Source organism: Halictus rubicundus, chromosome 6 (assembly GCF_050948215.1).
Source record: "Halictus rubicundus isolate RS-2024b chromosome 6, iyHalRubi1_principal, whole genome shotgun sequence".
NCBI classification, from domain to species: domain Eukaryota; kingdom Metazoa; phylum Arthropoda; class Insecta; order Hymenoptera; family Halictidae; genus Halictus; species Halictus rubicundus.
In genome coordinates this window covers 14,372,792-14,395,909 of record NC_135154.1, presented here as the reverse complement: position 1 = coordinate 14,395,909, position 23,118 = coordinate 14,372,792, and the positions used below count along the sequence as shown (strand labels likewise).

At 42.7% G+C, this 23,118-nt stretch overlaps 1 protein-coding gene and 1 long non-coding RNA gene across 9 annotated transcripts in view; both read left to right on the top strand.

Moving 5' to 3' along the window:
* Positions 1 to 23,118, top strand: part of LOC143354721 (uncharacterized) — a 597,645-nt gene that overhangs the window by 247,797 nt on the left and 326,730 nt on the right. The gene's annotated exons all lie outside the window — the stretch shown is intronic.
* LOC143354718 (uncharacterized) overlaps positions 1 to 23,118 on the top strand; it is a 575,799-nt gene that overhangs the window by 238,508 nt on the left and 314,173 nt on the right. For 7 of the 8 annotated variants that reach the window (XM_076788975.1, XM_076788977.1, XM_076788976.1 and 4 more), the window contains one exon: positions 11,755 to 11,817. The exons of the other annotated variant lie outside the window; for it this stretch is intronic. In XM_076788975.1, the coding sequence (XP_076645090.1) occupies positions 11,755 to 11,817 (63 nt within the window). The remainder of the gene's footprint in view (positions 1 to 11,754; positions 11,818 to 23,118) is intronic. 8 annotated transcript variants of the gene reach the window in all.

Below are 23,118 nucleotides of genomic sequence, written 5' to 3'. Positions count from 1 at the left end.
TTATAAATCGTATACATAGCCTAAGGAGCCATTTAAAGCACACTTAAACTGTTTAAGAGCCAACAGTCGGATAGAAACCTCGTTCCTCGTTTCGCTTGCATTATAATAGTACAATAATAATAACGCTTGTCTTCACTATTGTAAGTCTCGAGAACAACTCTCACGTTCATCTACAGCAAAGAGTGGAGTCTTGCCAATTGTACTATTTCGTGAAAAATTAGCTGCTGAAGATCACATGTTTGTTAAGTTTGCTTGCTCGGAAAGTGGAATTGTAAGAACTATAAAACAGCCTAGTGAGAATATTTACTGTTTACTGAATATTCACTGACAAAATAAAATATTACTCTTATGAAGTGCTGGGGGCAGAGAAATTAGTGATCGAGAATATTTTAGAAAATTGTTGGAGCGAGGATGGACCTTGAGGGATCAACTGAAATGGAAGGAAGGAAAGAATGCGAGTGGAGGAGAATGACAGAACAGTATTTTATGAAAATGAATTAGAACGAATGGGGGATATGAAATTGGCGATAGGTATAACTTAGAAAATTGCAGGAATAATGTTGTGCCTTCTGCCTCGCAGGGAACAATATCACTCTTCCGAGCAAGAGTAGAAAAAGCTGTCGGATGGCTGCCGGCAACGGTAAATAATACATTCGAGAGTAACTCTGGGAAATAACACTTCGGAGTCGACACGTAGCATAAGATATCAGTGGTACTCTCTCAGGTCACCGGCCACCGGTAAATTCTAGTCAGAGGAGAGAGCTAAAGCTCTCGGACCTAGGCGGTGCATTATGGACGGGATTGTACGATGCTGGGGAAGGTTACTGAAACGGCTGCGTGATTACGTGGTGCTTAAAGGCCCGCTCGGCCGTTTATGTGTCGGGTTACGTTATTAAGGAAACACCGCCGGCAAAATACCCGGGACAAAGGACCGGTTAGGAAAATCTTTGAAAGGACAATGACGGTAGAGAGAGAGAGAGAGAGAGGGAGAAAGAGAAAAAATGGGGGTGGCAGTGAGCGGGATTGGCGGAGGAGGCAGCGAAGGCGTGTGCTGGGCGAACCGGTGATGATCGATGACTCCATACGCGGGGTTATTAGCATGACAATACTAACAGCGAGTCTCGGCCGTGCCACGTCTTGTCGCTCGCTTCGAAAATTCTTGCTCGTAAGTTCATTCTCGTCTTTCGTCATTCATTGTTACTCGGCTCGCTGCCACCGAGGCCGGCTCTGTCTCGAGATTATTTTTCTTCGGGATTGTTTGGACACGATGGAAGACACTGCCGCGGTTACACAACCGGTATTTTTACAATTTCCTTTATCCGTTATATAAATGGATTTTACACGGCCCTGCTAATCCTGGAGATGCTCTATTCGCGATTCGCTCGGTCTGTGACGATCTAGATTTTACCACGGCCATGTCGAATTGACACGTTGACTGCCATACAAGTGATCCTAACAGTCACTCATCATCGGCACATGTTATTTGGTCATATGAAAATAGAAGAGGCTAAATTTATTGCAACGATTGTTTTCGTAATCTTTTTGTACCTTGTAGATCGTAACGAAGCTTGGTTTAATAGATTGAAAATGAGTTTTCGTTATGGTATATTACGTGTACTACAGTTTGTTTAAACTTGAAAATCAATTTTTATTGAAAGCTTCATTGAAAACTGGTGCCAGGCATATATGACTGACGTGAGTGTGAAAATGTTGAGAATAAAGAACCTTATTTGTACCTTATTTGAAAAATTACGTTTATCGAACAAAAATACGTTTATCGAGTAACATTTGGAATAGTTCAAAGTTGACAGTAGAGTTTACAACTGTCACAACAAGAACCGCTATGTAAAATATAATAAATTACAATGTTAAAATTATTAAAAAATGTGTGTCTGCTTTGAGTAATTTAATTTCTCAGTCCGATTTAGTACAGTAACATTTTTAAACATTCTAGAATCGACTTTTGCGAATAGAATGATTCACACGAATGCATAACATTCTTTCATTCCGGTGTAGTTAGTTCTATTATTTCGCGTTTGTTTGTAGATTTGCGGCTCGGAGATAGTGAGCAGAAAATTTTTGCAGACTGCACGGCTGACTCATTTTCGGAAAAATGTTTATACACAACTCCCGAATTATCTCGACGTGTGAATACCGGTGAACAGTGGCGATTCAAATAAGACTGATTGGTGGTGAGAAACAGACAGTAGAAATGTTATGCATTAGTCAGACCTCAGTTGCAATTGCGTCACACGTATAGATAGATTTCTGACTTTGCGAGGTTCGAATATTTCGATTGGTATTAATGAAGCTATTAAGTGACACTCTTCGGTGCAACATTTCATCCTTGGCCGACTTTAATCAGATAATAATTGTTACACTATTCGTATGAAATGTTTAAAACAAGAGGCAGCTGCAGTGAGGAAAACATAGTTCAACCCAGTTCAATTATGGGACTATACAAGCATGCGAACGTTAATGAAATAATAATTAAAATCATCATTAATACAGCTTGTATTTACGGTTGGTTTTACAGATTTTATGAGTAACATTCTTTTGCGGAAGTGACTACGGAACCGGTGTAGGTGTAAAATAAAACTGGATCTAATTATCTGAATTACAAATTACCAATTAAAACTGCGATTTCATTGTTGTTTACACATTAAACGCAAAGTACTGACAATCAAATTCCACCTGATTTTCTGTACCATAAATTCCTGTTTTAGATCATAAATCAAAGTGCACCGACATATCAAAATTAATATCCTTAACACAGCGAACGAGACTGTATGCAATCTTTATTACCATGAACCACCATTTATGATTATGGTTTAATTAGTCTTTGCAAATTGGAAATAAAACCCGCGATGTTGGCAATAAAACTAAATCAAGGTTTCTGTGCAGCTTTCTCTCTCAAACCGCTAATTAAAATGCACTAACAAAAATAATATCTTTAGCATCTAACGTGAAACCGCATCCATTTTTTTCCACCACAAAGTACCATTTCACTAATGTTCACAAATTAAAAATAAAATCCCTGGAATTGGCAAATGAAATTGCATGGAATTTTCTTCGAAGCAAATTTCAATCACGAATGGAAAATCGTTTCCCATTGGTATTCTAAAAATAAAATCTCCAAAACTGGAGATGTAATTTCGTGCAATTTTCGTAGCACCTAAAATTCCAATTTGAGTAACATCTGTATTTTGAAAATAACATTTTTGGCGTTAGCAATAAAAACTCACCTAATTATCACTGCTACGTTATCCTCCTACACTAAATCGCGAATCGATATCCACAAACATACATCAAAGAGAAAATCCCTAGCGCTGGGAACGAAACTGGATGTAATCTTCTTGGCCGCAAACCACCATCTAAAATTCTGAATTCGCGCAGGCCCCGGCAGTCCAATAATCACAGACTTCTCGGCCCATCAATCAGGCGAGTTCATACACAGGGCCAGCCGTGCTTGTCGCTCACCTAGAGAATCCTCTTCCTCTTCTGCCTGCCTGCATCGATTCCCCGGTATTTTATCGTACCCCCGCGAAGAATTACATTCACCTTCGACCGTGAATCTCGTTCCCCGGTGCTCGGTGTTCCATTTCTCTTCCGCCGGCGACAGCTGCGAATTATTCAGACCTGGACTTTCATTGGCGCCGCACCTGGCGGCTCACCTGGAAAAACCTCGCCAGGAGAAACTTGTTTTCCTCGTCTCAGGTTGCGTACATTGATTGTCTCAGGTGTTCTTTCGCCGACGACATTGCTTTCGGGTCATCCTTGCTTCAGCCCCAATCATTTCATCGATAATCACATCACTTTACAATTCACTTAAAATGTATTCAACTCGTTAGGCTTCTGCGATAACTTTCACTTCAACCACTCTTATGACAAAACTTGAAAATTGGAAAAATAGGAAGATTCAAGGAATTTAAAAATATGGATATTTTATTTCTAAATTGTTGAAGGGTTCACATAGGGGTGTCTTTCTTTTCGTAATAATTTCAGTAGATCGAGAGTGATATATCGACACTGTTTAATTCTTTTAATCTTTTTCCTGTTTCAACTTGCAGTTTTGTCGTAAATGCATAAAATCCGCAGTCTAATTATGAGAAATCCAGAGGTGTCGGTGTCGATGATCGATAAAATAAGTGACCCTTTTCTCTCATCCGGTTCGTTTGCGACGACTGAGGGGGGGGGGTGCGCCTGCTTAATTATGCGCCAAAACGCGGCCGCGACTTCCTAGCGAGCGAAAGAATGAAACGGGAGGGGGATGGTAAAACGATGACGACGAAAGACGAGGAAGAAAGACGAGCGGAGAACACGAACAAGACGATGGGAGCCTTTTCATCTTGCTCTCTCGGTGCCTCTTGTTACCCGATGCCGCCGATGTCTGACAACTCCGGGGCCGTCTAATCTACGCCGTTCCCTATTTTTAACACTGCCGGCGCGTGTCGGCCGGGAACGAGAGAAAAAAGACCAGCGGAGAAGAAGGAAGAGACAAGGAAGAGAGAAGGAAGCGGGACAGAGACGGAATGAATTATCGCCGGGGCCGCGTAACTACGTTCAGCTTCCACTGACGATCGGCTGGCCATCAATCACCCGACATACTTCCGTTTGTGCAACCCCTGCGCTGGGGGGGGGGGGCAAGCTCTCGCTGTCCACCCTTGTGACAAGTTTTTAATACACTAGGTTTTCTTCTATTTTTTTTTGAGACCTTCGATGCAACAATGGTGGTCTGAACACGAAGGATGGCGATCTCTTTTTTATTTGGTAGTCTTGTGTTTGGATTTGAGGTGTTCGGCTTTTTCCAGAATTTTTGTCGGAAATTTTGTATTTGACACAGTTGCGGAGTTGGAAGATTCGTTTCAGACATGCAGTGACTCGTTTGCTAAAGAAAAATGAAATATGAAAATTATTGTACTCTTTGATTCGTCACGGTTATCTTCCGTTTTGAGTATTAGATAATTCCACATGCAATGCGATTTGATTCGTAAGTATATTTTGAAAGTGTACAAACATAATCACAATCTGTTCTATGTGCGTTTTTCTTATTTATCTACAATTCGTAGAACGTATGCAAAATAAAGTATAAGACGCTGTGCAGGTCCCTGTGAATGAAAATTTTTTTAGAATAAAAATAAATTGCAGATTTGAAATGCAATCTACAACTTTAAATTGTAGATTGTTAGATTTCGCAATAAGTGAGGTGTTTTTGAATTGAGCATGTCGATGTAAATGTAAATTGTTTTGAATAAAAATGAGTGGCACATCTTACAAGAACCGAGCCACTCTCGAGCGTTGCGGGCTAATGTAAATGTAAATTCTTTTAAATAAAAATAGGTGGCACTTTTCGCGAGGAGTGAGTAGAATACGAGAATGCGAGGAACGGTTGGTTTCTACCGTCGAATGAACCGGTGGTTCGTGCGCAGAATAGAAAATTGAAAATCGAGCAGATCTATCCGCAACCAGTTTCTGAACATGGCTCGCTGTTATCGTCGCGTAGAAATCCGGATCTAGGAATTTTGTGACGTTTTGTTGGACAGTCAACCTTTTATATGCGACATCTGTTTAAATGTATTGCTTTCTACTGTAGACCTAATTACAACGAAGATTGGACACTATTTCGTTATAACAAGATAAAAACGACGGTCAAAATGAAGAAAATTGACAATACAAAAACACAAAATACACTTGGTGATTCAGTTATTATGTCCACAGCATGAGAAATAAATTTCCATTCAATAATAGAATCCAACTAAATTTTTATCAATAAATAGACTGTTTCAATGTAAACTTGTCGATTTGTGTCTCTAACATTTTTTAATATTTTTCGGCGAGAGTTTCACTTCGAAATTCAGCATAATTCAGAAGTAATCCCTAAACGTCTCTAAACTCTCCGATCCGAACCACCGAGCGACAAGAAATCAACGATTTGATTTTCCTTATCGATAGGGTGCCCCGTCGTTGAGCATGAATCTCCATTTTTACGGTCGCGCTTTGATTCGTCAGGGCCGTGGAGCGATAAAGAGAATGGAAGACGAACTACAAGTGGATGGAACACAGAGAAATGTAGCGGATAAGGAGATACGGAGACGAAGGAAAAGGTCGAAATGGGGGACTAAAACCTGGAAGGGCAGAAAGACGCTAAGCCGTTTCCGAGCGTACCTCCTATAAATTGAAGAACTCCGACCTTTCGGGATACATACGGGACGAGGCTTCTGTTGGAATTATTTAAATCATCCCCCGAAGCCTCCTTAATATTGAAATATGACTGTCGCAAACGACGTACGGCTCACGAGACATTGTAATGGGTTGAGAAAGACTGCTGGTCCAAAGTCGTTTAATGTCGGCGCAAATGTGCACCGGGAATAACCTTGTAACTGGCTGTGTAAGCCGAACTGAAAAAATCTCTCATGAAAAACTACGGTGGAAACGCATAAAGAATACTGTAGATAGAAACCTCCTCTCTTGAACACATGTCGTTCAAAAAGTGCCCTACGTTCTTCAGCTTGCTGCAAGTAGAAATGGTTCGCTGTGCACAGACAAAAATTTCACAGATGCTCAACAGATTTTAATTTGCACCGTCTACTCACTTGTGCTCTAAGTAGAAAGGGCTCCTCAGGAACATTCAAAAATGCAATTAATCGAGAACAGATTTTATTCGCTACTTTAACTTTATTAATTGATGTTTCAGCTTGTTGTAAGTAGAAACGGATCGCGATGGACAGACAATAACGTAACTAATCGACAGCAGATTTTGTTCTGTACTTTAAATTCATTTGTTCATGCATTGATACGTGCTTGAGCTTGCTCTAAGTAGAAAGGGCTCTCTATGCACAGACAAAAATGTAACTCACTCTCCAGAGATATATTTACGCTACAGAATACTGTCCACAATTAATATATTTATATTATATATTTATATTTTATATTATATATTTACTTCTACGTAAGTTCCTCTTTCCATGAGTTGTTTTACAAAAATCAAAACAATAATTCAGGCCAATACTTGGCGAGACATACATCGGAAATGGTGGTCAGGAGCGTATCCAAGTATCGGAGACCCGGGGCTCATTCAATTCTCGCCCGGAAACCTGTCCACTCGGAATAAGGTAGCGTCAAAGGGTGGAAAAAATTCGAATCAGTAAGGTCAGTGGCATGGGGAGGGGGGGGGGGCGGTGGAACGGAGAGGACAACGTAGATTCCCGCGAAGTTTGACACGTAAATTTATTCGAGCATAACCGATCTGGCAGACGTTCAAGACGGACGCTCCACCAACCCGTGGGGTAGTCCGCGCCGCTGTTTTACGATCAAAGTTCAGAACGACATTTGCACCGGGGCTCTTTCGTCCCGGTTCCGTGGCCGACGCCGACGCCGTCGTCGTCGCCTTTGTACGATTTCTTCCCTGTGGTGCCTTCCACTCCGATCTCCGTTTCTGCCTTGTCCACACCCCCCGCGCCCCTCCCGGAGCCCGAGCACGCTTCGATGAATCTTGGGAGCGAACGTTTCCGTCGAGCTGCGAGCACAGAATTTCCATCTCGGTAATCCTGACCGGTTTTCGCGTGACCCCGAGGAACCTTCCCCGGGATCGAGCCTTCCCGGAACAACGTTTCCGCTCAGGATCGCGAATTTTTAGCACGCCTCGGTCTGCCGACGCGTGGTCGCGCGTAAACTTCCTCGGGCAGACGGTTTCATCAGACCGGCATCGCTGCGGTTCCTGTGACGTGATAGGGGGTCGTGTAATAAGTGAGAATGTCGCTCATAGTTTGCTGAAATCTTAAAAAGCTGGACAGAATTCGTATCTCTGTCTTCCCTGCGAAATCAAAATTCTCCAAGTCAATTTTAGGAAATCGGTGTTGGGGGAAAATATATTTTCACTTCGGTCGTCTTAAAACGTCGAAAATCAAATGTTTTTCTCAATTTTGTCTGAAACGATTGGACTGCAGATTTCTGTAAGGAATGAACATTTTTGTTTCGATTTTAATCATAGCCCGGAACAAATGTACGCGGTCATAATACGAGAATAGTTACTTATTTAATAGATTTCATTGTCCACACCTGTCCCGTTTTAATTCTTCTTGTTGTTCATTAGTTGGCTAGCTAGAGGCTTTGTCACGAGTAGACCTTGATTCGAGAACTTTAGAGTGTTTACGTTTCTTGATCCTGGCGGCCATCCAATTTTAACATTTATGCTGTAACCCTTTGATGACGAACGACGATATATTAACGAGGCCGAAGGTGTACGTGTAATTCCTGAAGATGCAAACGCACAATTTAATTATGTACATAATGAGAGATCGGTGTATATCTTTTCGTTGCCGTTCGATAGGTGGCTGCATTGTTAGTATTATGTGGCGATGATTAGTCACGCCATTGGCACGGTTATGACAAAGTCGGGCCGATAGTAGTTTTTAGCACTAAAACCGTCGACAGAGTTTAAATTGTCGTCGCGTTTGGGGACCGTATACAAAATCGTGGAACGCAGTAGCCAGAGGAGAGCCGGACCGAAACGTGGGGACGTCGTAAAAGAAATCATGACCCGACGACAATTTACGGCCGAACACCGTACAGGATCGGCGCTGCTCCTCGTCAGCGTTGCTACCGAAGCGACGCAACGGGACACGAAACTGTCTACCAATGATTCTCGGATTTACGACAGCCAATTATCGACCCGAACTGACCTATTTACTCGCAGATCCGTCGAACGCTCCTTAAACTTCTATATCCATCCGTAATCTTGATTAGATGTCACCCGTTCTGCCTACGGTGCCACACCATGGCTGGCTGAATCTACTTATGAGTTTACCGACTCGCCGAGTTACCAATGAACGGGGGAAAAATTTACAACTGTCGACAACCGTTTATCGTTAAAATTTGTATTGATACCTAAAGTAATTTTTCCACGCGAAACCGTGTTTCCTTTTGAACCTAATTGCACCTATCCCAAAGTACTGTATCGTATCTTTAATGTAAGCCCTCGAAAGATATCAAAATTCCGACGGAAATATTTTCAAAAATCGACTCAAATAGTATAACATTGAGCTAGCTTTGTCCGAGTTGTTAATCGGATTTTATCGATTTTAAAATAAAATTCTTCTGTGTCAACGTTCTTGAATTTTTTAATCTTCCAACCATCTGGAAATCCTGAGTCTAGTCTCCACGAAAAGTCTGCAGACTTCGGAGCGAATAAAAGTCGTTTAGTACGAAGAGGTTCGTTTATCGGTTGCATTATCATGTCAACGAACTGCATTAGAGTTAATCGAGGGGGAACATATATAAATGAGCTCATTTCCCGATCGAACGAAAGAAAAGACCGATCTGGTTTCGAGCAAGAGTCACTGAACGGAGACGTAGTCACGACACGCTCGTAAAACGACGGTTAAACGAATGTTACCCCTGCCTCTGATCTTCTGATCCGTCGGCGAGACGATTTTAAGAACCTTCTTTCGTCGCCGGGGACATTAAACGAAAACAACTTCATTGCTGTAATTCAGCTAGCAGAGATGTACGCGAGACGAAGCCACTTTCGGTCCTTAACATTCGTTTTAAAAGCCATACTATCGATCAATAATCCTGAACGTCCTGGAAGCCGGTCCATCGCGCAGGCTTCCTGGATAATAAACAGCGTGGAGCCAGGCGATTTTCTTTATACGATTAACCCACCGGATCCTGCAAGAGTCTAACAAAATTTGTTGTAATAAACATTATTGCGGCAAGAATTAATTTTCTTTTGGCCAAACAATAAGTAAGATTAACGAACGCTTATACAAAATATGCTCGTTGCGATGCAAAACGGTTTTGACAGGAAACGTTTCAGTCCCATTAATTAAAATCGATCAGGCAGCGATCAAAGTATCAGTCTTTAGACTCGAGACGGACCGCCTCGAGAGTTTCCGTCTATTTTCGGTACGGAAATTTATTAGCTTTCCCGCCGAATGCTCAGTTTCTTACTGGGCAGCCGCTGGATGAACATTAGCGAAGATAGATGGTTTTAAACGGGAGTACAGAAGAATTAAGTGCGCGTGGAGACGTTACTCGGTCGTACGACTCGGAGACGTACATCAGGACGCGACCAAAACTTGGCAAGAATCGGAAACCTTGAAACAGTCGAAACTGGGTTGTATTTTCCCTTCGAGTCTCGAAAGTTCTTCCGCCGTCGAGAGAAGGAGGGGGAACTCTGCTCGTCCCCGCCCCTCCCCCCCCGTTAATGACGTTATTTGCTTCGTGTGAAACGCTTCTTGCGCTTCGGTCACCTCCAGCAATTTTATTTCACGATTCATTTAAGTGCAAAATATCCCGACAAAGAAGCACCATTTTCCTACGACCAACTTAACGTTTTCACCGCAAACTGTCTCTCCGATCTCGTTGGAAGCTGTTTCTGCCACCGAGACCAGTATCGCAGTCATCGTTCTCATCAAATTGCATTTAGTCAACAATTTATGTCAACGCTATTAATCGACAGGCCTCTATTCGAAATTGAACAGCATAGAGTTTAGAATTAATTTGTAACGCCGTATTAATTTGTCCTTCGATTGAGTACTGTCTAGAAGGATGTACTTAACGGTGTATTTAATTGATTTGTTTTCAGTACTTTAGTTTTTACAATGAAGATAGAAAAGGTGTTTTTCTTGTCACAGAATTATATTTGAATTTAATCTTCCTTCATAGATAAAATTTTCTGTAAGAATACTGAAAATCATAATGTTCTCTCTGAAGTTCTCATTGATAAGATTAGAGCTTAGTACAGTTCTTCGAACACGTACATACGTCTCTGATTTAATGTAACATCATTGCGTAAGTTATGAAAATTGAGAAACAGAGTGCAAACAAGACTATGATGCGTTATTTCAGCAAACGATATTTTTGTAGCACAGACTCGCAATGCAAAAGACGCAATAGATTATTGTAACGAAATTTCTCATCAACCAGGCATCCCCTAAACGAATTACAATTCCAGACGACATCGACGCCGATCCTCGATTCGAGAAAGTTTCTCGATGGCGCTCGAGCGGCGCTTGCGCCGCCTAATTAATATCCCGATTTAACGACGCGGTCTCGAGGGCCGAATGAGGAACATTTTCGACGCGGTGAAATTTTAATTGCGACCGGCGGCGATTAAACGTTAAAAAGAAAAGGAACGGGAATGCCCAACGCCGAGTGCACTCGCGTCACCTCGCGTTTAACTTCGTTTTTGAGAATCCGCGACGCGAGAAACTTTCGTCTTGCCACTTTCGTCACGCTGAGAAACTTAACCGCGACTGTAACTTCAATTAACAACTGTGCGTTCGCCACTTATGGTGTTTTTATTTCGCTCGCTGCGAAATGTGCGGCACGGTTTTTCAGGGAACGGTGAAGTGCCATTCGGTGGTCCAACTGTTTCCATCAAACGACGATTTAGTTTGAAATGGCGCCGGATGATGAACAATGCCCGGTATTGATGGACAACGTGATTTTATTCCTTGGGAAAGAGAAATTAAATCTGGAAAGTAAATTCAGTGTATTTCAAATTTTTAAATTGACAATTGTAAGGCGAACTGTATACGTAGTTAAAAATTACAGAATTTTAGTGAAATTAGAAACGTACATTTTAAATATTTGGCAATACACTGTGGACTTTACGTAGGAATTGTAGAAATTTTACAAAAAGAAAGAGTTTATATTTCCGCACAGATTTTGCATTGTTCATCGTCGCCAGGGATTAGCGGCCTCTCTGTTTCTCCTATTAACTGACAATTTTTTTCATTTTTGTTGTAGAGTGACAACGGGCTAGTGGACACAGATCCAGGTCGAATTAGCAGTATGACAGCCATCAACTCGGTATGTAACCAGTGGGAACTAACCGACACTGCCACTAGATTCTCCAATCGCGTCACCGCTACACTACCGCCTTGCTTTCTCACTAAACTCGAAGAAGTTTTAACAATTCCACCAAGAGTTCTCCCTATTTAACAATATTTAGACATGACTATTGCTCGCAACAGCAGCTCGAGTTCGTCCGAAGCTGGTTCTTTGAAGTTCTTCGGCGATAGCCCTTTAATTACTCGGTGCAATTAGAATAATGAAAAATCGGCGAGCTGATTGCTTCCTCCGGGAAACATTTGTTACGCGCGCGCGCGGGCAAGCGCGCCTCACTTTTCATTTTCGAATAGTTTTTTAATACGCCGCCTCATTTGCGGAGAATATTCCACGGGAAAATGTTTCCATTAAAAGCTCCATTTTGTCGTCGGCACGCGACAGCGAAATTTCGCGCGTGTGCCCCGTGTGTTTGATGCGAGGCAACGGCGAATATATTTTCGAACAATAATTAGTTATTTACGGGGAAATGCCAATTTATTCTGTAACGGGGAAACGCGCCCGGAAATGTTTTCGGAGACACGGGCGCGACGGTGAATTATCGATGGGACAAACTTCGGCGGGCTGCGTTCGTTCCTTAGGCGAACACCGTGGACATTCAAATATTGATTGGCGACGGTATACGGCGCTTGCTCGCCGCGTTTACCACGAAAAAGGGTGACGATAATGCGTCCATCCCCTTCGATCTGTGTTCCATCAAATATGCAACTAATCGCTGCTCGTAAAAGGCGCAGACAAGCTTCCCGCCCATTAATAATCCAGGAATGTCATCGTCCCTTTCGTTCAGCCGGCGTGTAGCTTCCTTTCTAAAATAGAAGGTATTCGCCGGGCAAAGCATATTTCTGCGTTCCTGACAATTAATTTTCTAGCCTTAATCATTCCCAGCCAGGAATTTAAACGTGTATATAACGAAAGTGGATGGCACAAAGTGTATAGTCGCTCTGCCAGCAGCTCCCGAAATTCGGAAACGTGAAGCAATTAAAGAAATTATACTACCGTGCTGCTCTGGGTAATTGTTAATCATTTTACGTTGCTCTGCTGTCGCAAGGGATCCTTACTTTCAGACATTCATTCGTTTATTCAATGTATTTATACAGGGGAAAGTCGACTGCCTTTTACCAGGCGTGATAAAATGATTTATTTTCGAGATATTTCGGAATCCTTTTTTTCTACATCCCAATTCCATCGTTTACTTAATAATTTTACAAGAAAACAATAGATCGAAGAGTTCAGAGCTCTCGAACTTCTGTTCTAAAAAGACCACTAGAAAATTTGCCAGTGAAGAAAGTGTGAGACCACAACGTTGCAAAACTCATAGGAATGGCTCAGACCATTTGATCACCCAGTGATTTGACCTAACCAAGTCGAATTTCCAGTTCGAATTTCGCGCTCATCAGACAGTTGCAATTACCCGGCAAGTGACAGGAAGTTTTAGCCGTCGTCGGAGACACAATTCCAGTAAATCGCGAACGACGATTTCCCGCGTCGCAGGATGCAACAGACCGTCTTCCTCTCGGATCCGTGGTCGCCGATTCTCCCGCCTCCGTCGCGTCGCTCGGTCCTCGACGAATCGTTACACCTGACGCGGTTGTACATTGTACCCTCGATCCATAGAAATTCCTCGTTCGCGCCCGATGGAGACGAGCTCCGCGATATGGAAACGACGACGCCGCCGCCGCGGCTTCCGAATACGTATGCGGCGACTCCCCGTGGGAACCGTGCTTCTATAGATCGGCACGACGCGTTTCGAGCTAGTTCGAAGGTTTACACGCGTCGCTGCCGTGTCCTTTCCCATCGAGAGGGTCTTACGCTGCTTGCCGGCGTCAGGATTCTACTCCGACGTACAGCTCCCTGAACCGGAATTGGCCGTTGTCTGCTTCGCGAAAGGGAACCGCCGAAGTGTCATTACCGAACTGGGAATTTTGTAGATTCGTGACAGAAACGCTTGACAAAAAAAGAAACAGTAACTTTGACAGGATTGGACCAAACGACTCGAATCACTATGGGAAGTTAAAAGGATTGACGCGAGAAAGAAATTTTAAAAACATTTTAATCGGAAAATTTTAACCCTTTGTGGATTATTATTTAACGCATCAAATGTTTCTGTGGAGCAGAATGGTGTACCGAAGGACTGAGTATAAAAACGATGGAAAAAGTGTTGTGTTTAGTAAAATTTGTTAGACATCTTGTCACAGTAACAATGTCTTTAAATTTTCAATGTAGGTTCGCACAAGGAAGCGAGAAGATCGAAGGAGATCCAGTTAGAACATTTGAGGAATTTGACGGAACAGCTGCATTTATTTTTAAATTGTTAAAATTGTTAAGGGAAGAAATAAATGTCTAGATAGCTGCTGTACCTTGTAGTTAATGTGGAGAGTCGCCTATAAAAACCATAAAAAATCCGCTGTCTAGTGGTCGACGTGGTTGTATATGCTTCCCTCCAATCAGTACTTAGAGACATTCTTGGGATAATGCAAGAGCCGTAAGCAATCTTCTTGTAATGATTATGGTGTAAAAATATTATGGCGCGTGTCGAAATAGGAATTTGTTCCAGAGAGTGCTTTCATCAGGTTGAATAGGCTGCTATCTGCGTTTTGAAATAAGAGGCTTTCAGTATAATGACGATCATTATACGGATGATTCGCCCGAGTCAATATCTTCAACAGAAAAATCTGTTTAATATAGCAACTTCTATCTGTACCGTGCAAAGCAGAATCCCAACCCAGAGTAGCAGAATAAGTATGATTTTCAAATTATATATCTGTTTTTCCAAGTGTTTATCGAGACAGAGCAGATATTTATGAAACTGTGAATATTATTGGATAATCATAGTGTCCATACTTTTTGACCAGATCCTCAAAAAATCCACCCGACTCCAAATAAGAGCTCGAAGAGCACATTGAACGACGCGCCTAAAATCCGACGTTGTTCTCACTATAAAAAATAAGTAAATTATTTAGAATTGAGGTTAGGATGGGACCGCCTATAGTAAGTGTCTATTCAGTGTTTTTTGCCTCCAGTCGCTTCAAACGCGGGAGCTATGCGGAGGAGTTGGCGTCTCGTGTGCACGTAGCATTAGAATGCGTGTCCCCCGGAAGAATTGCACGCGAATCGATGGGAATTCCGTCGGACCTTTCAGTTCTCCGGCAAGGGGGACTTCTTTCGCTTTGCCCCTCGATTCTTCCTCCTTGTTTGTCACGTTCGACGGAATTCGGTGCACCGGCGCGCTTTCACGAGTTTGTTTTGTCACGGTGCAGGCCCCTTTGTCTGGAAGAAACGCGGCATCGATCCTCCGTGCGCGCTCGACGACGCGTTTGTTTGTTAGGAACATTAGGGAACCATTTTCAGAGGAACGAAATGCCTTCGAATCGTTCGGCAGCTCTCTGGACAGGCGCGCGGGCCCGCTCGTAACTATTCCGAAAACCCTAAACGCTCACAAGAGGGAAAATCATTTGGGAACTTGTAGCTAGACTACAATAGCTTGCAGCGCTAGTGAAAAATTATTCAGCGATGCTTAATCAAATGGAATTCAAGCGAGACGTGTACACTTTGCTTTGACAAATGTTTTACAATTTTTCAGCAAACGTTAAATTAATCTAGCTAATAAATAAATGTATTTTTCACGGAATGGTTCTAATAATTTGATCATCTACCGCAGAATTTACAACTGAATGTAATTACAAGCATTGATTAACGTGAACAAGTGGTGATTATTCTAATAATAACGATCATTTATCCCAACGATGGCGTGCGTCATTTATTATCCGTGTTTCCCATGCTATTTAATGATTACGAGAGGTACCGTATATTTTGCATAAAATCGTGTACAAGTTGCAACGAGAGAAGCTACGGAATAAATGCAGCATGTTTTTTGCTGTGGGAGGCATAATTTTTAATATTGATCAGCGTCTGAGGTGACCCGTAATCGACGAAGCAATTATAGTCATTAACAGACGGAAAGTATAAAGCCATTTAGTAGCGGCGTTTAACGCGATTCGTAGTTAGCGAAGCGAAGTACACTGGTAGCAGGGCCGGTCTAAATTCCATTTTAATAGTTGAAACACTCGTGTGTAGCACCGGTGAGCAAGTGCTCGCACTTTGGGAGCCATATTTCAGGTGACGGCTTGTACACAGGCCGTAAGGTTAGGGTAGATTTTAAACGCACTTTGTTTCAAGATTACACGTGTGCTTGACACGATTCCTCGGGGAGTGGATTAAAAATGCAGACGGTGTTATTCGGGAAAATGGTATAACGTTCCAATTGCAATTGGAAAATTAATGTTTTCGTCGTTCGTTGTTCTTCGAAAATGGTTCCAAACGGATCAGCCAGAAATCGCATGACCGGTTAGGGGTTAATGAAATTGTAATCGAAAGACGGCAGTAAAGAACGCCGAGGAGGAAACCAGTTTAAATAAAGACCGCTCATGTGGGTCAGCCGGCGTGGCGTGCATCGAGCGTGTGCGTTACGCAAGCTGATTCCACCACGCGCATCAGTTGCATCGAGCTTTGTTAGGTCTGTGCGAAAATGCGCGTCGAAGATGCCGCTTCGGTCTAGAAAAATGTCCTGTACACTGCAACCTCGGTTACCCTAACACCGTTTGTCCAACACACCCATCATCCAGGCATACGACCTGTCACCTACATGCGTATTACAAATCAATAAGCCTTGTGTCAATACTCCAAACTTTTTTCAATGCATAGTTTTAACACATATTTTTAGTTCAATATATTCGTCACATTTTCCCGATTAAAATGATACCAAACACGACACAATTCGGAGCATATTTACTTGCACAATTCACGATTTAGTAGAACCTCTACTATCCGAACCGGTGAGATCTAAATTTTCTTTACTGTGTTAGTGTTCCATGTGAATACGGCAAACCATATACAACACGACTCATTGTACAAACCAGTAAAGATCCTATCTACTGTATTTTTTATCATATCCTGACCAGTTCGGATAATCGAGGTTCTATTGAATCGTGGATTTACCACGTAAATATGATCCAACTTGTATCGTGTTTGGATTCATTTCAACCAGAAAAGTGCCCCGAATATGTTGCGGAAAGTTTCATTAAAGAAAACCATGATTGAAAAAAAAACGCAAATAATCACTATACGCGCTAGAGGTGGATATCGATAAATGAAAATTATTCGCGATCTAAATATTGTCTCTATCAGTGATTGTCGATGGAGTAATGACGACTAGGTTAATCTAAAAAGAAAATCGTTTCGACGATGATGGCTAGAGGAAGATTGCAGGACGCGAGCGAGAAGTGTGCAACGAAGATGGCGCGCGCAGAGCGATGAAGAAACGCGGTGGGTCCTGTGAAGCTTCTGGCCACGTGCCGTGTCTGCGGCCAGCTAAATATTTACCCGCACGTTTTCCGAGTCACGAGGGTTGTCACGTTTACAGTTTTCAAGATGACACGACGTGACGGGCCGCGCGTTACGTGACACGCTTCGATCCTGTCTCCTGGTTCACCCCTAAAGATACGGCGGGTTTACGAGCGCGCCGGCAGAAGCCTATTGCGGAACGGCCGGGAACGTCGGCAGCTTGTAAAAGCGGATGAAACGGGCGGAACGTCTCGCCGATGCGACGGCTTCCAAGAAAAATCGAATATAATGGTCTCGTAAATTATTCCGGCCTGACTATGTAACCGTCGTGCATTGCTCTTAATTATGGACGTTCCTTTGTCTGCGCGCTGAAACCGCTCTGTTTGCGCTACAAATAAATATCGATTTACGCGGTTCCCTGCCTTCACACCTGATCGTTTCAAGTCTGTTTCACAGAGTTTGGAAATTTTTTCCCGTATAGTGGAGCCTCGTTTATCCGAACACGGGGTACAAGGCACTTCGCACGATAGTGGCTCGTTAACTACTCAGTACATTTCTCTATATATGTCGCCAAGGCCTGGATGGTAAACGTCGCGAGGGGCCGCAAAGCGCGAGAGGCCTCGGACGCCGAAGAGTGTAAACATAACACGGCTCGGGTCTGTCAAGACCCGTGTTGTTGACATGTATCGAGAATTCACTGTATACGGATAGTACGTGAATTCTTTCTCGGTAATGATTGGACCGATTGCGTTGAAATTTGATATGCTTTTAGCACCAATGGTAACACGTATCTTAGCGAAAAACTTTTTGAAAAATTCACTCCAGAGTCCGATTGGCAGGATAACCGGAATCATCTGATAAAACCGATCGCGCTATCAGCGTTTCAGGCCCCGTTGCCGTTATTGGAGACTGAAAGTGGCAGGAACGTCTGCGTTTTTGGCAGATCCTCGAGGATCACGTCCCACCGATCACGTTGCCCGTATTTAACCCCGAGCCGAACCTAATTCCATTCGATTGGTCCGGCAGGGGGTGCAGTATAACAAAGTCGACGGCATTAGCCAGCTGGTTCCGTTCCACCGAGGAAATAAATCTCGCGTCGGGGATCGGGATACCGGCGAGGAATCGTCAGTCGTTCTCTTCCGAAGACGTTGCGCAGCCGGGTGCAGTTCATTTCACGTGCCACCCACTTTTCCCGGTAGTTTGACAAGAGAGATAATATAGGGGACCCCGGGATAAAGCGAGACGGAGACCGGGGAACGCGATGAAAATGAACGGAAAGAATAAGAGAGACGGGAATAAAACGAGGAAACGGGGTGGAGGAGGATTTCACCTCTCTCCGACTAGATCGTAACACCTGGGTCCATCTCGGGGGACCGTGGACGGTATGCCCGCCGATTTATAGAACCTCCCGGATCTATCGCTCGCTCTATATAATATACAGACCGATTCCTTTCAATTTATAAACGAATTTATCCGCCGGAGATCCGACCGAGAAAAAAAAGATTGAAATTCGACGCGGAGAGAAACCGTCGTTGCAGTTCTTGGTGGCTTCTTGTACTTGTTTTTCTTAGCAAAGAACTTGTGTACAGTTCGGTCAAAATGACTTCGTATATAAAACGTTTCAACGTCGATGCTAGAAGTCAATGGACGGAGAGCCTTCATCGAAAAGTAAAACGATTCGGAGACGAGAGATATTGCACATAGCCAGTAGAAACAGACCACAGTGCGCAGACACGATAGCCAATATAAATGCAGATTAAATAGACTAAGAATAGGATTCTTGGCGAAATTTTCGTATTCGTAGATCACCTTAGAAAAACTAGAACACGGAAATATATGAAAACAAGATTATTATTTTTATTACAGATGTCTTCTCTATTCTACAAGATGAATGAATGAATATCCTGAGTACATTGATTAAAATGTGTGTCTAGCTATATTTTGAACAAAATTCTCGCAGGTAGTAAGTAGAATCAGTCGTGAATGCACAGACGCGTCCATGTCTCACCTTCAAAAAAACAAAAGTTAATTTATAAAACATGTGTAAGAATGTAAAGAATGTTAACAACACAGAATTTAACGTTCCATCTAACATTACGGAAGCTTTTAAAAATTGCTAAAAAAAAATTTGCAAAACTGAGAGAAAAACTGTTTTCAGAAATTCATCATTTTTAATAATAATTCGGGGTGAACATTCATCTCTATTTTCCGGCTGCAAACTAAAATTTATAGCTCGATCACAATTTCCGGGATTCGTGATTTTCACTTCATTTTTGAGCGAGAAGAATGGTGACGGCCCTGTCGCGCAATTGTCCCCATAGTTTTCATAAATAATGTCGGTGTTATTTATTAACCGAGACATCGCGTTCCACGAAGGTGATGCTCAGGTTGCATTGTTGCGCGTTTTCGCCAGGCGGAAAATCGATGCCGGTATACAAAGGACGCGTCACCGAAGGGTTTTACCTAGGTTTTGCAATAAATCCGTGCCACTGAAGGTAATGTAAATAAAAGACATTTGGATTCGCCGCGTGATTAATGAACCTCCGGTCCCTTTAGCAGGTGCGCCTCGTGGCAGACAGTAGGCGGAAAGATTTTCAAATGTCATCGGGGAGAAGGATATTAAAATGTATGTGTACTTTCAATCTAATTATACCCGGGAACGCTTTCAAACTCCCACCGGCAACGTACCGATTCAAGAAGTATACGCAAATAGTCACTGGACTGTAGATTTCACGATGAAAAATTTGAAACGGCAGAAAGACTCGCAGAATCTAAGAATAGATATATAATTTTCAATCTATTGAAATTATTAAAGAATGGAGGAACTTTTTACCTCCCGTTTCCTGCAAACGATGCAGTTTTTATCTTATTCTTGAATAGTTCTGGACTTGTCTTTTTTCAATAAAAATTCATGTTCTTTGAGTCCTGGGAGAATTTTCCCGTTTAAATGTCCTTATTTTCTGCGCGCCGCGCGAACAAATTGATCGAATCATTTCCGTCGCCTGCAAAATTGATTGCGCAACCGATTACGCAGACGTCCTGGATTATTTTTTTTTTTCTTGCGTTCGCTCAGCCCGTCCCATTCTCGTTTCGAAGAGCTCGTTTGCAAAACCCGTCGTTCCGCGTCTTGTAGCATCCACTTACTCGGAACGACATTTACAAGGGCAAGATTTCGCGCCTCCGTCAACAGCTGCGCGCTGTTAACACCTCCGAGCGATCGAAGAAAATATAGAGACGAGTGTATTTAAAGATAGAACGCCCCCGAGAAGCGAATTCGACGGACGCGTCTATTTTTCTTTTTCCTCTGTCCTCGATGGTTCGAGGAATCCTCGGTCGACGCCGTTTCGCTCTTTACGACGATGACTCTTTGAGAAATATGCCACGAAGATTAATAACGATTAACTACGTCGAAAGTGCCCGTGAATTATAGAGCATTACAGGCCTGTGACGCCGACACAATTTCTGTTGTTATCATAACAGGATTCAAAAGTTCTTCTTTATTGAATTGTTTTAGTTAGAACGAAGGTATAGTTCATTCTTCGCACACTTATCAATTTGGTGTGATGTATTTAGCTGGAACTCTTATGGCAAAGTATTTTTAGACGAACACCGTCTTAGTTTGAACTTTCAGCATATTATTATTATTATTATTATTATTATTATTATAGAAGCTATATTTAAATTTAGTCTTCGTTCAAGTACTTCAGCTAGAAAATTCTACTTTGAACTAGACAACACAGTTCATAATTGACACATTTTGTGATGGCAATTTTGCAGATAGTTTAATCCAGTTGGAACCTTTATTGTGGCATATCGTGATTGAAATTAACGAGTTTTAAGATCTTAATACAGACTAATTTTGAGTGAGCCAGTGTGTACGATCGCAAGGCTCGGGTAACAAACGGCAATTTTCTTGGCTTTGTGCATTTCCCTGGGCCCACGCCACCGACGCACGAGTATCACGGAACATTAATCTTTACTAATAATCCTCAACGGTCACGGAAACTTTCGGAACGTGACCCTTATTCGACAGGAAACGGAAGACTTAATCCGTTCTCGGGCCAACAACCAACACGAACGAGCAAAAAATCACGCAACCGAGAGATTAATTCAATCGTGCCGAAGAATCACGGGAAATTAAATTTCGGGTTGCGTGACTTTCGAGGCGCTCCACGGAAAACAAACGTGACCGCCGCCGATGTAGCTAACCTGGCCAGAGAAACTGTGACCTGACACAAAATACTATACACAATGATAAAAATCTACTCTTTACCCATTACTAATGTCATAGATAATATAATAAAAATTTAAAGGTCGTTCCGGATGCGTAAAAGCGAGGAATACGAAACGAAGGTGAACGCGACGCCACTTGGGCGGTGGTTAGGGTGTTAATGAAAGAGCGAGCGATTGCGCAAGGCTGTCGTTGCAATTCGGTGCATTCGGCGCAATAGATTACAGGGGATTATTTCGCACGGATCGCGTATATTTAGACGCGGAACATTGGGGAAGCATTTAACTTTTCTATTGGTGCGCGAAGGCGTAGATCTGTTCACGGTGATTAACGCGTCTTCGGCTCGCGACGCGCCGCGCTGTGAAAACTGTTACGAAAATATACGGCCGTTGCGGCGGCTTGGGCCAAGGGAAATTAAACGGACGTGTCCGTGCGTCTCTCTCTCTCTCTCTCTTTCTGTCGGTGTCCGTCTTTTACCGACAAGGCTGCGTCTAGTGTTTTTACGCCGATTATTATACGGCCGATCGTGCCTCCCCTCTTCAATTGTTTGCGCAGACGTCGGTGTCGTCGTGTCGTTTCAGACGGCGTGGAAGAGTGCCGCGTTGACTAAAACCCTCCTAATGGAATACCCTGACGCATCGACTAATAATAAATCATCGCCGGCGGCGTGTAATCGCGTTATTTCGGACAATTGTTGCCATTAGATGGCGCGGGAAAGTGAATCCGTGATTTATTGTTAGAACCGGCGAGTCGCGTCAGCACGTGCGACGCAGGCTTCGCGATGGAAACTTGATTTCCTAATTAGACTCCCGCCACGCTGTAAACGAGAAATACAATAGAAGTTTATGCGGGCTATTGCATCGACGAACCACCGCGTTGCATGCTGCAGCCGTGTGATAGATACTGCGAATCCGATCGAAAGGAAAATTTGCTTCACCTTTTTTGTGTTGTCGGGGGACTGAGCCTTTCATTGGATGATTGGACAAGTTCTACTAATTTGTATACTGTTCAATTACAGTATTTGGTATATTTTTTGATTGTCAGAGCCTAGAATGTCCCCGCGATTTTATTTAATGTCGGATTAATCGGAGAGGCGATATTATATTTGTTTTTTTAATGTATACAAGAATAATTCAGTGCGCGTCAGAATAAATCACACGACTAGCGCAATTACTTATGCGAAAAGAAAATAAATTATTTACCACGACCATCGCGTACATGAAACATTCATACGATTTTATCTTCACATATACATGCGTGCGACGTAATTTCATGAACCTGTATAAATTATTTGGCGCTCACAGTATACGTAAATTATTTAATCAGTTTACATGCAGATTATGCAGCCTGTGTGTACGATAAAACGTGCATCATAACTTAATTTATTTTAATGTCTTGTATATTCACAAACTTAAGGCGGTGGCCCCGCCGTGCATCCCCTCCATAACTCCGTACGCGTACACGAGATTTGCAAGGGTACGGGAGGCCCGCTCTCATTTGTTAACAATGCAAAAATAGTACTGTTCTGTAGTCAAAATCGCTAGATAAAAGTTCAATCTAGGGTGGAAAGGTCCTCAGAAGTCCTACTTTTGCGTTTTTTAGCCGTAATTTGCAATATTCAGCAGCATACTGCTTGTCGAGTGACATTATCGTAAATATCGAGAGATTCAGAGCTCGTATGGAGTTCGTAGGAC